The sequence below is a fragment of the Calidris pugnax genome, unplaced genomic scaffold (genome assembly GCF_001431845.1).
Source record: "Calidris pugnax isolate Ruff unplaced genomic scaffold, ASM143184v1 scaffold300, whole genome shotgun sequence".
Classification (NCBI taxonomy): Eukaryota; Metazoa; Chordata; class Aves; order Charadriiformes; family Scolopacidae; genus Calidris; species Calidris pugnax.
Window position 1 is genome coordinate 356,206 of NW_015091014.1, and position 14,707 is coordinate 370,912.

General features: G+C 52.6%; 3 protein-coding genes across 4 annotated transcripts in view; 1 reads left to right on the top strand and 2 right to left on the bottom strand.

Moving 5' to 3' along the window:
• Positions 1 to 773: 773 nt before the first annotated feature.
• Positions 774 to 5,507, bottom strand: LOC106896008. 2 transcript variants are annotated; one of them, XM_014955699.1, is made up of 3 exons: positions 5,243 to 5,507; positions 3,730 to 4,262; positions 774 to 1,295 (listed from the first exon to the last, which is right to left on the bottom strand). In XM_014955699.1, exons 1-3 carry the CDS (start codon positions 5,358 to 5,360, stop codon positions 1,143 to 1,145), a joined length of 804 nt encoding a protein of 267 aa, XP_014811185.1. In that variant the 5' UTR covers positions 5,361 to 5,507; the 3' UTR covers positions 774 to 1,142. The 2 variants fall into 2 exon arrangements, with proteins under 2 accessions (XP_014811185.1, XP_014811184.1); XM_014955698.1 differs by lacking the exon at positions 5,243 to 5,507 and having other exon boundaries at positions 3,730 to 4,584.
• A 1,203-nt stretch (positions 5,508 to 6,710) lies between these two features.
• Positions 6,711 to 10,672, bottom strand: LOC106895994. Its single transcript, XM_014955683.1, has 3 exons — positions 10,408 to 10,672; positions 8,895 to 9,427; positions 6,711 to 6,767 (listed from the first exon to the last, which is right to left on the bottom strand). The coding sequence occupies exons 1-3, from the start codon at positions 10,523 to 10,525 to the stop codon at positions 6,711 to 6,713; spliced, it is 708 nt and encodes a 235-aa protein (XP_014811169.1). The 5' UTR covers positions 10,526 to 10,672.
• A 724-nt stretch (positions 10,673 to 11,396) lies between these two features.
• GALNT6 (polypeptide N-acetylgalactosaminyltransferase 6) overlaps positions 11,397 to 14,707 on the top strand; it is a 22,102-nt gene continuing 18,791 nt past the window's right edge. The window contains exon 1 of the mRNA XM_014955672.1: positions 11,397 to 11,535. The gene's annotated coding sequence lies outside the window, so the exon portion shown is untranslated. The remainder of the gene's footprint in view (positions 11,536 to 14,707) is intronic.

The following is a 14,707-nucleotide window of genomic DNA, read 5'->3' on the forward strand; positions in this document are numbered from 1 at the left end:
CAGAGCTGAGATCCCAAATCCATTTCAGAAGAAACGTGCAAAACGCAAAGACCCGAGATGAGGTTTTTCCAAAGGAAAAATAAGGCCTGTTTGGGGATTTGAAGCTAATCTGTGCTTCGTGCCTCAGTTTCCCCACTTCAGCAGGTGAATTCCTTTGCAAAACACCCGGGCAGCCGCTGCTGGAGAGTGCTATGGGGCAGTCAAACCGTTAACGAACTAATACAATCTTAATTCATGGAGGGCACCCTCACATGCAATTACTTGCTCCTGTTATTCATGACAAGATCAAAACCTTGGTCGAGGTTCACCCAGGCCCCGGCGAAGAACCAGAAGCTGCACCCTCTGCATCCCCAGTCCCTCCCACTCACCCCCTCTCCTTCAAAAGGTGTTTTCCCAAGAGATTTAATAGAAACTGGGGGCAGTAACACCCGTGTCGGTCCCTTCCCCGCGCTGGGGGAACCCCTTTCTGCTCCACTGCTCCCCAAAAACACCAGGACCAGGGCTGGGAGAACCCACCCCACACCCACGGGTGCTGATGAGCCTCTTCCCACCTGGAGAGGGATCAATTAACTCTCTCAGCTGGAGCTGATGAGGTTTTAATAGGAGTGAGAAGAGCTCTAGGTTACACCCCTCCAGGACACGCTCAGAAGGTGGGATCCTGTCCCCGTCACCACGTTCCTCAGCCTCTCTCAAACAGCCACTGGAGGTTTTGCGACAGTGAAAACCTCACAGTTCTCCCACCCGACCTTCCACGCTCTCAGAAAAAGCCAGTGTGACTTTTCAAACACCCCTGTCTATTTATGGAAAACTCATTTCCACTCGGTTAAAGGTGAATTTTGATAAATTTCCATCTCCCGTCAAATTCCAGCTCCCCTGCTCAGCCCCACACAAGTCCAGATCTCAGCACAGAAGCTGCTTTGATCTTCATGAAGCTCAGCAAACCCAAACACACCCAGGACCCTCAACTGGCCCAGGGGAGGGAGCTTGGGAGCACGCTGGATTACAGGGAAGAGGATGCCACCTGAGCTGACCCTGCTCAGAGCCATCGGTGGGATCTCCTGAAGGTCCAGAGAGCAGCTCAGGTGACCCGTCACGTTGGTTGAGGTGCAAATAGGCAGATTTCCCATCGCAAAGACAAAGTCCTACTTCATATGGGCTAAGACGTGCTTTAAATAGTCTGCTTGGCCCACGGACATCTCCTGGCAAATGTCACAAGCCTGAGCACCCTCGGAGGTGAGGACGGCGCCTTGTCCGAGCGTCCCGTCCTCCAGCACCCAGCCCGGTGTCCAGGACATCTGCAAGGAGCAAAGGGGAGAAGCGGTCAGTGGGAAAGGCAGAAATGGCCTCTTTTCATAGAATCATTGAATCACAGATTGTGTTGGGTTGGAAGGGACCTTAAAGATCATCCAGTTCCACCCCCTGCCCTGGGCAGGGCCACCTCCCACCAGACCAGGTTGCTCCAAGCCCCCTCCAACCTGGCCTTGAACCCCTCCAGGGATGGGGCAGTCACAGCTTCTCTGGCCAACCTGGGCCAGGCTCTCACCACCCTCACACCGAACAACTTCTTCCCCACATCTCAGCTCCATCTCCCCTCTTTCAGGGTCAAACCCTTCCCCCTCGTCCCATCGCTCCCCTCCCTGATCCAGAGTCCCTCCCCAGCTTTTCTGGAGCCCCTTGAGGGACTGGAAGGGGCTCCAAGGTCTCCCCGGAGCCTTCTCTTCTCCAGGCTGAACCCCCCCAACTCTCTCAGCCCCCCTCCCAACAGAGGGGCTCCAGCCCTCCCAGCATCTTTGTGGCCCTCCACTGGACCCATTCCAACAGGTCCATGCCCTTCCTGTGTTGAGGACTCCAGAGCTGGACACAGTGCTCCAGGTGGGGTCTCACCAGACCAGAGTAGAGGAGAGAATCCCCTCCCTCGTCCTGCTGGCCACGCTTCTTTTGATGCAGCCCAGGCTGTGGGGGGTTTCTGGGCTACCAGCACACATTGATGGCTCATGTGGAGCTTCTCATCCACGAGCACTCCCAAATCCTTCTCCTCAGGGCTGCTCTCCAGCCATTCTCCTCCCAACCTGCATTTGTGCTTGGGATTGCCACGTCCCAGGAGCAGGACCTCACACTTGGCTTGGTTGAACTTCATGCGGTTCGCACAAGCCCAGCTGCATCCAGCCTCCATCCTGGCACGTGCCAAAAGGCAGCCTCCGGAAGCAAATACCACCTTTTTGTGCCCATAGAAAGGCCCTCCTTGCTCCATCCTTGCCAAAATCCACCAGAGGATCCTGTCCCCACACGGCACCTGAGCCTCTCCCTTATCCCTCAGCAGGTACACTCACTACCCATGAGAAAAGTGCTTTTGTGAGAAGCAAACTGGAGCCCATTTGTAATTTCCTTTCTGTGCCATTATCGTTTAAGTGCTGATAAGGCACATTAGGGCTTTACCAGACAGATACCGCTTCCACTTTCTTTCTTCTCCTTCTTCTTAAAAAGAAACTACCCTCTAAATATAGCCCAGGCTGAAAATCAATAGCTTTTCCTGTGAATATGTAGCCACAGCAGTTGGGAAATAATTTTTAAGGGCCTCATTTGGAAGAAGAAATGAAAAGAAATGGGTTTGGCATCATAGGGACCCTCACTGGGAAGTCCAGGGCTGGTGTCCCTCCCGTGACACACATTGTGAAGGGTTAACAGGAGAAGTGAGGGGCCAGAGTTAAGGATGTCTTTAGAAATCATCCTTTTGGGGGGCGTATAAATCAGAGAGAATAAAGGAAATACTTGGGAGCTCATTTAATTTGCAGATCGAAAGGAGGTCGATGCAGTTTTTTCCCTCCCAAGACTGCTTCAAGGGTTCCTCAATGAAAGGAAGGATGACGGGAGGGACTTCTCCCAAAGTGTACCAAGTGCAGCCAGATCCCAGGGGGTTTTTACGTACCCAATTCCCCTGGGAATTGGAGAATCAGGTGCCTGGAGAGCTTTTCAGGACATAACCCTAAACCTCTGCTCTGGCACAGCTGCTCCCGTGCTACAGCAGGGCTGAGGGAGAGGATGCTGAAGGCTGAACTGTGCCGTGACACCGGGAAGAGCATGGAATCATAGAACCACGCGGGTTGGAAAAAGACCTTGAAGATCATTGAGTCCAACCATAAACCTAACGCCACCAAGCCCACCACTAAATCACATCCCTAAGTGCCACATCTTTTAAATATCTCCAGGGGTGGTGACTCAACCACTTCCACAGGCAGCCCATTCCAAGGCTTGATAACCCTTTTGGGGAAGAATTTTTTCCCAATATCCATCCTAAACCTCCCTTGGTACAACTTGAGGCTGTTTCCTCTCATCCCATCATTTGCTAATTGGTACGTAACATTTCTTTTCCATTTTTAAGGGCTTCTGTCCTGCTTCCACAACTGGGGTACCCCTGAAGATCATTTTCAATGATTTATAATGAAGGATTCTACTTTAATGCTGAGAAGATCCCATTTTTTATCATTAGCACATGGAATTCAGAAACATTTACTTCCTCTTGTGGTCACGAAGGCAGGGGCTATTCATACTTTTGACTTACAAGAATCAAAATGGTTTTTAAAGTACAGATAAGCTTCTTCAAAAACTTCACAAACCCCCTCTTTTATCAGTGGAAAACACGGGCAATTTGAGTCACAAGGAGGGCTGGTTATGTTGGTAAGAGCATGCAAAAGTCACAGACAAAAAGTCCCCCTCAACCTCCCAATTTACCTTCACAGGTCCTCGGATCTCTACTGGGATGTCAGCCTCAGCAGGCAGAGCGTTTTCCTGGGAATCATCTTCCCTCCGAAGGGCTTCAGGGGCATCGTAGAGGTCCAGAAGAGTCAGGAAAGAGTCCCCGACCACCGGGTTCGGTGCCAAAAACTCCTGCGGGCTGCAGCAAGCTCTCACTTCTTCTTTGGGGGCTTTCATGGCAGGAAACATCCTGCAGGTTTTCAGCCACGTGTTTATATCCACCCTCTCTCTCCTCTCCGCCTCGTTGCCGCCAAAAGCTACGGCAAGAGCTGCTCCTCCAGTTCCACCACCAAAGATGCTGCCGTTCCCGGCGCTTGGTGGGTACTTGCTGTCAAAGCTGGGCAACGTGCCGGTGGCTTGTGGCTTCACCAGGGGATGAGCGGAGCCCTCCAGGGTGGAGGTGGCAGATATCAAGGCCCCCAAGCGTTTCTGGTGGCCGTCTGGTGGCCTTTCCCCTTCCTCCGCCACCATATCCTCCGTGCACTGGATCGGCAGCGACACGGGGATATCTTTGAAAGAAAACAAGCCAGAGCAGTAATTCCTGGGACTTTTATCGGCCTTTTTTTTCCCTTCCCATTGCCTCGTTTGCCTTTTGTGCTTGCGAAACAACTGGGTGCTACTTCCTCGCTGGCAAAACTTGTCCATCCCCATTGCTCAATGAAATACAAGGGTGGACCAGTGAAGAAAGGGCAGCTGGAGACAGCCAGAGAGGGCTGAGGGTTGGAGGAGCATTAACTACCTTAAGAGATGTTGAGACATCACCATGTCCCCAAAAGCTGGGCTCGTCCCAGTGATGGGCTTGGGTCCCAGGCTTTGGTTTAGGCCTTGCTTGGAGACATTTATTTGCGCACCAGCCCCAGGAAGGACAGACAGACAGACAGCAGAGCTGGAGGGAAAGGAGGCAAATGCCAGGGAGGGGAGCACGAGAGCCAGCCCGGCGGCTGGTTTTGCAGCACAGAGCAATCGTTTGCCCGAGTCAATCCCTCCCGACCACAGAAAACCCCCTGTGGGAGCGATGTGACAGCCTGGGGGGCACAGACGAGCACACGGACCAGCCCGGGGACCAGGAGGGAGATTTCTTGGAAAAACAGGCTGTTGGGGAGGGTGAGGACATTTCCCCCGGGTGGTTTCCAAGCTCCACTGTCAGTCCTGCTTGCCAAAACCGCTCTAGGCAACGGGTACCATCTGCCCCACGCTCCTTCCCCCTCTCCCCAGGAGGCAAGAGGTGTGAAGAAGCAGCGACATGACTGCGGCGGCTTTAACACGACTCTAAGCAGACACAGACACATGTTAGTCCACATTTAATGGAGAAGATGAAGCCAAAAAGCCACGACACTGGTTGCAGAGCACGTTTCTGCCTTCCATCAGCTTCACATTCCCCCCTACTTGCTGCAGGAAACTTCTTGCCAGTATCAGGACAAAGGTTCAAATGACATTTATTAGCCCGGATCTGGAGTTTCAACCCACCCCCCCGGCCCCAGAGTCTTACCGAGGATGGGTCCCTTCCTGGTGGTCAACTTCTGGAGGAGCTTGCCCTGCTTGGCGCACAGATCCTGCAGCCTGGCGACCTCCTCGCAGAGCTGGAGGAATATTTCTTCCATCTCCATCGCGCCTGATGAGGAGAAAAGCAAAAAAGGACTGGTCGTGTGAGACCTGAAGGCAGTGAGGAGCCACCGAGGTTCCCCCAAACTGGTGGGATGGGGAGGACCGGGCTCAGTGGAGCTGCAGGATCCCTGGAGACCCCACGTGCTCACAACCCTAGAGCTGTAAAGAAAGAAGCACTCCCAGTTCTCTTACAATTTAGACAGAAAAAAAACCAACTGAAAAGGGAAGTGAGATTCTATCCAAGTCAGGGGATAACTGAGCAGCCAAGTTGGGCTTTTCCACCCCTCAGCCCACAGTGGCCACAAGCTCAGCTCTGACCAACCCAAAAGTCCCATTTATTGAAAAATCTCCCTGGAAAAAGTTGCACTTCCCATTCCCTTGGTACCAAGGGCCCTAATTTTTTCTCATGCAGTGGTATGAGAGCAAACAAACTCCCAACAACAAACCCATACGTGCCCAAGTACGGGGACACAATTCCCCTTTCTTTCAGGTGCTCGGCCTCGAGCTGCCCCTTTTGCTCTCAAAACCACCCTGAAAATTAAAATCTGAGTCTGAGTTAACCAAATATTGTTACTACAAAGGAAAAGCTCCCCTGCATTGTGTTCAACACATTTCTCCCCGCTTTAACAGCTGTATTGTGGACTTAGACTTTCCAGTTTTACCATATTGCACCAATTATTACCAGTCTGAAAGATAATAAATAAAACCGAAGCTCGATACAAATCTGCAAGCCATCTGCAAAGTACTTTTTAATTTGAAAGATTCGTGCGATCGCCCATTAGCATAAATATGCAAATGGGCTTTGCTTCCTGTCATATTTTCCAGGTTCACTGCTGCTCAGCACTGCAAATTTAAGCTCTGGGTCTGTAATTAGGGGCTTGGCTTGATGGGTTTGATGGAGCCTCCTCTGCCGCCCGGGAAGATGCAGATTCCCCGGTGAAGGGTGAAGGGCAGGAATCCCCACCAGCCTGAAGGAAAGGCACCCGGCGCAAGGAAAACTGCAGACAAAATGGTAAGGTTCGCTCCCAGAGCAGGTATTTCTGCCTTTCTCCCACCTCAGAACAAGCCGCGACCGTAACCGCATGGTATTTTTGGCTGTTTGGGTCCCGCCGCTTCTTTAAAAACCAAGGATAAACATTTTGCACCCTCCGAAGCAGCTAACTCCATAGCTAACATCATCAAATTAAAGATTAAGAGGATATATTTTGTCTGAGAGCTATATATAGCTGTGCCAATTAATTATTCAGCAGTGTGTGATTTGGAGCTGTCATTCCCAAGCAAGCCGGTATTGATTTTGTACGATCCCCGCTGGCTTTTTTTCAGCAGTTAACTGCATCTTCATTTCCCCCAAATTACTTCTGTGACACTAGGAGGACGGTGCACCGGGAGATTTTAATCTCCTGCGTAACCTGAAAAGCCTTTCACAAATTGCAATTAAAGGAAGCAATCGGAGAAGACCAAAAAAAAAAATCCCGGGGAAATCGGATGCTCCGGGTTCACTGCGCGACTCGGAGGGGCAGGACCTGCCTTCAGCCGCCTTCTCCCTCAGTGCCAGGGAACAGAGCTGGTTTAACGTGGTGAAAAGCTCATCCCCACCCCCGTCCCCTCGCGACACGGCCGGGTGTGGACCCTGTGAAGCCAAAAATGCTTCGTTTTCCGCAGAAACGCACTTACTGTGGCGGGGGGCCCTCCTTCCCCCAGCCGGGCGGCCGCAGCGTGATGTGGGCTCGGCGAGTCGCAGTTGAGATAAAAAAAAAAAAAAAAAAAAAGGTTGAGCAGCAGCAAACTTTGGGGTAGGGACTTTCCCCTGCAGTTTTTCTGTGCTCAGAGCGAAACCTCTGCACGGCGGCGAGGCAGGAAACAAAGCGGCAGAGAATTACAGGCAGCCACTGCACAAAGCCAGGGGTTAAATTTAGCTCTGAAAAGCACAGGAGATGATTATGAAGGCCAAGGGTGGCCTCGTGGCGGGTGAGTGTTGGCTCCTCTCTGCGTCGCATCGGGTGAGGCAGGTGCCTTTTCTGTGCCTCAGTTTCCCCTCACCTTTCTCTAGCGATTCCTTAGTGCTGGATCATGAAGGCTGCTGGGGATTTGTGCGCCTGCGGTGCCCCGGAGCCCTGCCTGACTTATCCCCCTTTGAGAAAAGTGCTTTTGTGAGAAGCAAACTGGAGCCCATTTGTAATTTCCTTTCTGTGCCATTATCGTTTAAGTGCTGATAAGGCACATTAGGGCTTTACCAGACAGATACCGCTTCCACTTTCTTTCTTCTCCTTCTTCTTAAAAAGAAACTACCCTCTAAATATAGCCCAGGCTGAAAATCAATAGCTTTTCCTGTGAATATGTAGCCACAGCAGTTGGGAAATAATTTTTAAGGGCCTCATTTGGAAGAAGAAATGAAAAGAAATGGGTTTGGCATCATAGGGACCCTCACTGGGAAGTCCAGGGCTGGTGTCCCTCCCGTGACACACATTGTGAAGGGTTAACAGGAGAAGTGAGGGGCCAGAGTTAAGGATGTCTTTAGAAATCATCCTTTTGGGGGGCGTATAAATCAGAGAGAATAAAGGAAATACTTGGGAGCTCATTTAATTTGCAGATCGAAAGGAGGTCGATGCAGTTTTTTCCCTCCCAAGACTGGATCGACTGCTTCAAGGGTTCCTCAATGAAAGGAAGGATGACGGGAGGGACTTCTCCCAAAGTGTACCAAGTGCAGCCAGATCCCAGGGGGTTTTTACGTACCCAATTCCCCTGGGAATTGGAGAATCAGGTGCCTGGAGAGCTTTTCAGGACATAACCCTAAACCTCTGCTCTGGCACAGCTGCTCCCGTGCTACAGCAGGGCTGAGGGAGAGGATGCTGAAGGCTGAACTGTGCCGTGACACCGGGAAGAGCATGGAATCATAGAACCACGCGGGTTGGAAAAAGACCTTGAAGATCATTGAGTCCAACCATAAACCTAACGCCACCAAGCCCACCACTAAATCACATCCCTAAGTGCCACATCTTTTAAATATCTCCAGGGGTGGTGACTCAACCACTTCCACAGGCAGCCCATTCCAAGGCTTGATAACCCTTTTGGGGAAGAATTTTTTCCCAATATCCATCCTAAACCTCCCTTGGTACAACTTGAGGCTGTTTCCTCTCATCCCATCATTTGCTAATTGGTACGTAACATTTCTTTTCCATTTTTAAGGGCTTCTGTCCTGCTTCCACAACTGGGGTACCCCTGAAGATCATTTTCAATGATTTATAATGAAGGATTCTACTTTAATGCTGAGAAGATCCCATTTTTTATCATTAGCACATGGAATTCAGAAACATTTACTTCCTCTTGTGGTCACGAAGGCAGGGGCTATTCATACTTTTGACTTACAAGAATCAAAATGGTTTTTAAAGTACAGATAAGCTTCTTCAAAAACTTCACAAACCCCCTCTTTTATCAGTGGAAAACACGGGCAATTTGAGTCACAAGGAGGGCTGGTTATGTTGGTAAGAGCATGCAAAAGTCACAGACAAAAAGTCCCCCTCAACCTCCCAATTTACCTTCACAGGTCCTCGGATCTCTACTGGGATGTCAGCCTCAGCAGGCAGAGCGTTTTCCTGGGAATCATCTTCCCTCCGAAGGGCTTCAGGGGCATCGTAGAGGTCCAGAAGAGTCAGGAAAGAGTCCCCGACCACCGGGTTCGGTGCCAAAAACTCCTGCGGGCTGCAGCAAGCTCTCACTTCTTCTTTGGGGGCTTTCATGGCAGGAAACATCCTGCAGGTTTTCAGCCACGCGTTTATATCCACCCTCTCTCTCCTCTCCGCCTCGTTGCCGCCAAAAGCTACGGCAAGAGCTGCTCCTCCAGTTCCACCACCAAAGATGCTGCCGTTCCCGGCGCTTGGTGGGTACTTGCTGTCAAAGCTGGGCAACGTGCCGGTGGCTTGTGGCTTCACCAGGGGATGAGCGGAGCCCTCCAGGGTGGAGGTGGCAGATATCAAGGCCCCCAAGCGTTTCTGGTGGCCGTCTGGTGGCCTTTCCCCTTCCTCCGCCACCATATCCTCCGTGCACTGGATCGGCAGCGACACGGGGATATCTTTGAAAGAAAACAAGCCAGAGCAGTAATTCCTGGGACTTTTATCGGCCTTTTTTTTCCCTTCCCATTGCCTCGTTTGCCTTTTGTGCTTGCGAAACAACTGGGTGCTACTTCCTCGCTGGCAAAACTTGTCCATCCCCATTGCTCAATGAAATACAAGGGTGGACCAGTGAAGAAAGGGCAGCTGGAGACAGCCAGAGAGGGCTGAGGGTTGGAGGAGCATTAACTACCTTAAGAGATGTTGAGACATCACCATGTCCCCAAAAGCTGGGCTCGTCCCAGTGATGGGCTTGGGTCCCAGGCTTTGGTTTAGGCCTTGCTTGGAGACATTTATTTGCGCACCAGCCCCAGGAAGGACAGACAGACAGACAGCAGAGCTGGAGGGAAAGGAGGCAAATGCCAGGGAGGGGAGCACGAGAGCCAGCCCGGCGGCTGGTTTTGCAGCACAGAGCAATCGTTTGCCCGAGTCAATCCCTCCCGACCACAGAAAACCCCCTGTGGGAGCGATGTGACAGCCTGGGGGGCACAGACGAGCACACGGACCAGCCCGGGGACCAGGAGGGAGATTTCTTGGAAAAACAGGCTGTTGGGGAGGGTGAGGACATTTCCCCCGGGTGGTTTCCAAGCTCCACTGTCAGTCCTGCTTGCCAAAACCGCTCTAGGCAACGGGTACCATCTGCCCCACGCTCCTTCCCCCTCTCCCCAGGAGGCAAGAGGTGTGAAGAAGCAGCGACATGACTGCGGCGGCTTTAACACGACTCTAAGCAGACACAGACACATGTTAGTCCACATTTAATGGAGAAGATGAAGCCAAAAAGCCACGACACTGGTTGCAGAGCACGTTTCTGCCTTCCATCAGCTTCACATTCCCCCCTACTTGCTGCAGGAAACTTCTTGCCAGTATCAGGACAAAGGTTCAAATGACATTTATTAGCCCGGATCTGGAGTTTCAACCCACCCCCCCGGCCCCAGAGTCTTACCGAGGATGGGTCCCTTCCTGGTGGTCAACTTCTGGAGGAGCTTGCCCTGCTTGGCGCACAGATCCTGCAGCCTGGCGACCTCCTCGCAGAGCTGGAGGAATATTTCTTCCATCTCCATCGCGCCTGATGAGGAGAAAAGCAAAAAAGGACTGGTCGTGTGAGACCTGAAGGCAGTGAGGAGCCACCGAGGTTCCCCCAAACTGGTGGGATGGGGAGGACCGGGCTCAGTGGAGCTGCAGGATCCCTGGAGACCCCACGTGCTCACAACCCTAGAGCTGTAAAGAAAGAAGCACTCCCAGTTCTCTTACAATTTAGACAGAAAAAAAACCAACTGAAAAGGGAAGTGAGATTCTATCCAAGTCAGGGGATAACTGAGCAGCCAAGTTGGGCTTTTCCACCCCTCAGCCCACAGTGGCCACAAGCTCAGCTCTGACCAACCCAAAAGTCCCATTTATTGAAAAATCTCCCTGGAAAAAGTTGCACTTCCCATTCCCTTGGTACCAAGGGCCCTAATTTTTTCTCATGCAGTGGTATGAGAGCAAACAAACTCCCAACAACAAACCCATACGTGCCCAAGTACGGGGACACAATTCCCCTTTCTTTCAGGTGCTCGGCCTCGAGCTGCCCCTTTTGCTCTCAAAACCACCCTGAAAATTAAAATCTGAGTCTGAGTTAACCAAATATTGTTACTACAAAGGAAAAGCTCCCCTGCATTGTGTTCAACACATTTCTCCCCGCTTTAACAGCTGTATTGTGGACTTAGACTTTCCAGTTTTACCATATTGCACCAATTATTACCAGTCTGAAAGATAATAAATAAAACCGAAGCTCGATACAAATCTGCAAGCCATCTGCAAAGTACTTTTTAATTTGAAAGATTCGTGCGATCGCCCATTAGCATAAATATGCAAATGGGCTTTGCTTCCTGTCATATTTTCCAGGTTCACTGCTGCTCAGCACTGCAAATTTAAGCTCTGGGTCTGTAATTAGGGGCTTGGCTTGATGGGTTTGATGGAGCCTCCTCTGCCGCCCGGGAAGATGCAGATTCCCCGGTGAAGGGTGAAGGGCAGGAATCCCCACCAGCCTGAAGGAAAGGCACCCGGCGCAAGGAAAACTGCAGACAAAATGGTAAGGTTCGCTCCCAGAGCAGGTATTTCTGCCTTTCTCCCACCACAGAACAAGCCGCGACCGTAACCGCATGGTATTTTTGGCTGTTTGGGTCCCGCCGCTTCTTTAAAAACCAAGGATAAACATTTTGCACCCTCCGAAGCAGCTAACTCCATAGCTAACATCATCAAATTAAAGATTAAGAGGATATATTTTGTCTGAGAGCTATATATAGCTGTGCCAATTAATTATTCAGCAGTGTGTGATTTGGAGCTGTCATTCCCAAGCAAGCCGGTATTGATTTTGTACGATCCCCGCTGGCTTTTTTTCAGCAGTTAACTGCATCTTCATTTCCCCCAAATTACTTCTGTGACACTAGGAGGACGGTGCACCGGGAGATTTTAATCTCCTGCGTAACCTGAAAAGCCTTTCACAAATTGCAATTAAAGGAAGCAATCGGAGAAGACCAAAAAAAAAAATCCCGGGGAAATCGGATGCTCCGGGTTCACTGCGCGACTCGGAGGGGCAGGACCTGCCTTCAGCCGCCTTCTCCCTCAGTGCCAGGGAACAGAGCTGGTTTAACGTGGTGAAAAGCTCATCCCCACCCCCGTCCCCTCGCGACACGGCCGGGTGTGGACCCTGTGAAGCCAAAAATGCTTCGTTTTCCGCAGAAACGCACTTACTGTGGCGGGGGGCCCTCCTTCCCCCAGCCGGGCGGCCGCAGCGTGATGTGGGCTCGGCGAGTCGCAGTTGAGATAAAAAAAAAAAAAAAAAAAAAGGTTGAGCAGCAGCAAACTTTGGGGTAGGGACTTTCCCCTGCAGTTTTTCTGTGCTCAGAGCGAAACCTCTGCACGGCGGCGAGGCAGGAAACAAAGCGGCAGAGAATTACAGGCAGCCACTGCACAAAGCCAGGGGTTAAATTTAGCTCTGAAAAGCACAGGAGATGATTATGAAGGCCAAGGGTGGCCTCGTGGCGGGTGAGTGTTGGCTCCTCTCTGCGTCGCATCGGGTGAGGCAGGTGCCTTTTCTGTGCCTCAGTTTCCCCTCACCTTTCTCTAGCGATTCCTTAGTGCTGGATCATGAAGGCTGCTGGGGATTTGTGCGCCTGCGGTGCCCCGGAGCCCTGCCTGACTTATCCCCCTTAGTAAGGCAGCTAATATTCAAGCTAATATCCCAATAATCCAAATTAATACTCACCCTGCCTCAGGTCAAATCCCCCAAATCCTCTGTAGAGCACAGGAGCTGAGGCAAAATCCTCAGCTGGGTGATTAGAACCCGCCCAGGGCTCGTCCCTCCGGGATCCCGGAGAAGCCGCTGGGGTTTTCCCCGTCGCCTTCCTGCGTGTCTCGACCACAGCCTCTCCTGGGGTGCTCGGGGGGGAGTTAGGGGTTGCTCGTGCCCTTCCTTGCAAGTGCAGGAACCCCCTGCAAAAGGGCTCGTAGCTGTCACGTCGTCCCTGAAGGGGCTTGGAACAGCTTTTTCACACCACCAGTATCTCACCTGGCTTTTGGGGGGAGATTTTTGTGCCATGTCTGGCAGTTGCTGCTCCTCTCATGAAGCTTCATGAAGATACCACCATCTAGTGTTAAAGATGGGCGCTGAGGAGGCGGGAAATGGGGGGCTGGGAGTGGGGGGCTCATCCTTTGGGGCTGTTGCCGCGTCACACGCCAGGGGGGACCACAGCCTTGTCCCCAAGCTTGGGCTCGGGGCAGCGGTGGAGAGCAGCAGCTGGTTCAGTCGGCAGATCGACAGGAAGACACAGGCTAATAAGGGATGACACAGAAGGATGGGATTAATTAGGAAGTTGCCCATGTCGGTAGTCTATTTATAGCCACCGGTGTGCTCACAAAAATTACTACCAGCCATTATTGCAGCCTGGTATAAACCACGGTAAATAAACTAACTCCCAGCCACAGTGAACCCGCCGCCCCCCGAGGCAGGAAGCTCAGGAGGCTCCGCAGCACCCGCGGAATAATTAATAAAGAAGAATAATAACAACAAACCCGGCACAAACTGAGGGAGCAGGGTGAGTAGGAAGGGCGCTCACCCCATGCTCTGCGCTGTAGAGGCCCCCACAGCACCAGGCCTTTACTGGTCCCAGCACACCCGGGGGCAGGCCCCTATGGCCTCTATAGGCCCCTGTGGCCTCCACCATCCCCACTGACATGCCCTTGTAGCCCCTATGGCCTCTATAGGTGCCTGTGGCTCCCACCACCCCCAGTAACAAGCCCTCGTAGCCCCTATGGCCTCTATAGGCCCCTGTGGCCTCCACCATCCCCACCAACATGCCCTTGTAGCCCCTACGGCCTCTATAGGCCTCTGTGGCTCCCAGCACCCCCAGTGCCAGGCCTTTACTCGTCCCCAGCACGCCTCGGGGCAGGCCCCTATGGCCTCTATAGGCCCCTGTGGCTCCCACCACCCCCAGTACCAGGCCCCTGTAGCCCCTATGGCTTCTATAGGCCCTTGTGGCTCCCACCACCCCAGTAACAAGCTCTTGTAGACCCTATGGCCTCCATAGGCCCCTGTGGCCTCCACCACTCCCAGTACCAAGCCCCCATAGCCCATATGGACTCCATAGGCCCTGTGGCCCCTAGCACCCCCCAGCGTCAGGCCCTTACTGCCCCTATAGGCCCCTGTCACCCCCTGCGCCCCAGGTTTCAGGCCCCTATAGGCCCCTACAGACCCCTATCTCTTGTAGCCCCTACGGCCTCTATAGGCCCCTGTGGCTCCCACCACCCCCAGTAACAAGCTCTTGTAGCCCCTACGGCCTCTATAGGCCCCTGTGGCTCCCACCACCCCCAGTACCAGGCCCCTGTAGCCCCTATGGCTTCTATAGGCCCTTGTGGCTCCCACCACCCCAGTAACAAGCTCTTGTAGACCCTATGGCCTCCATAGGCCCCTGTGGCCTCCACCACTCCCAGTACCAAGCCCCCATAGCCCATATGGACTCCATAGGCCCTGTGGCCCCTAGCACCCCCCAGCGTCAGGCCCTTACTGCCCCTATAGGCCCCTGTCACCCCCTGCGCCCCAGGTTTCAGGCCCCTATAGGCCCCTACAGACCCCTATCCCCGCCGGTACGCCGCTCTCAAGCCGCCGTTTATCCCCCGAAACACCGCGGGGAAGCCGTCGCGGGTCCGTCGGGCGGCGCTAGGACCGCGGGGAGGGAGGGAGGAAGGGATTGGGGGGATGAGAA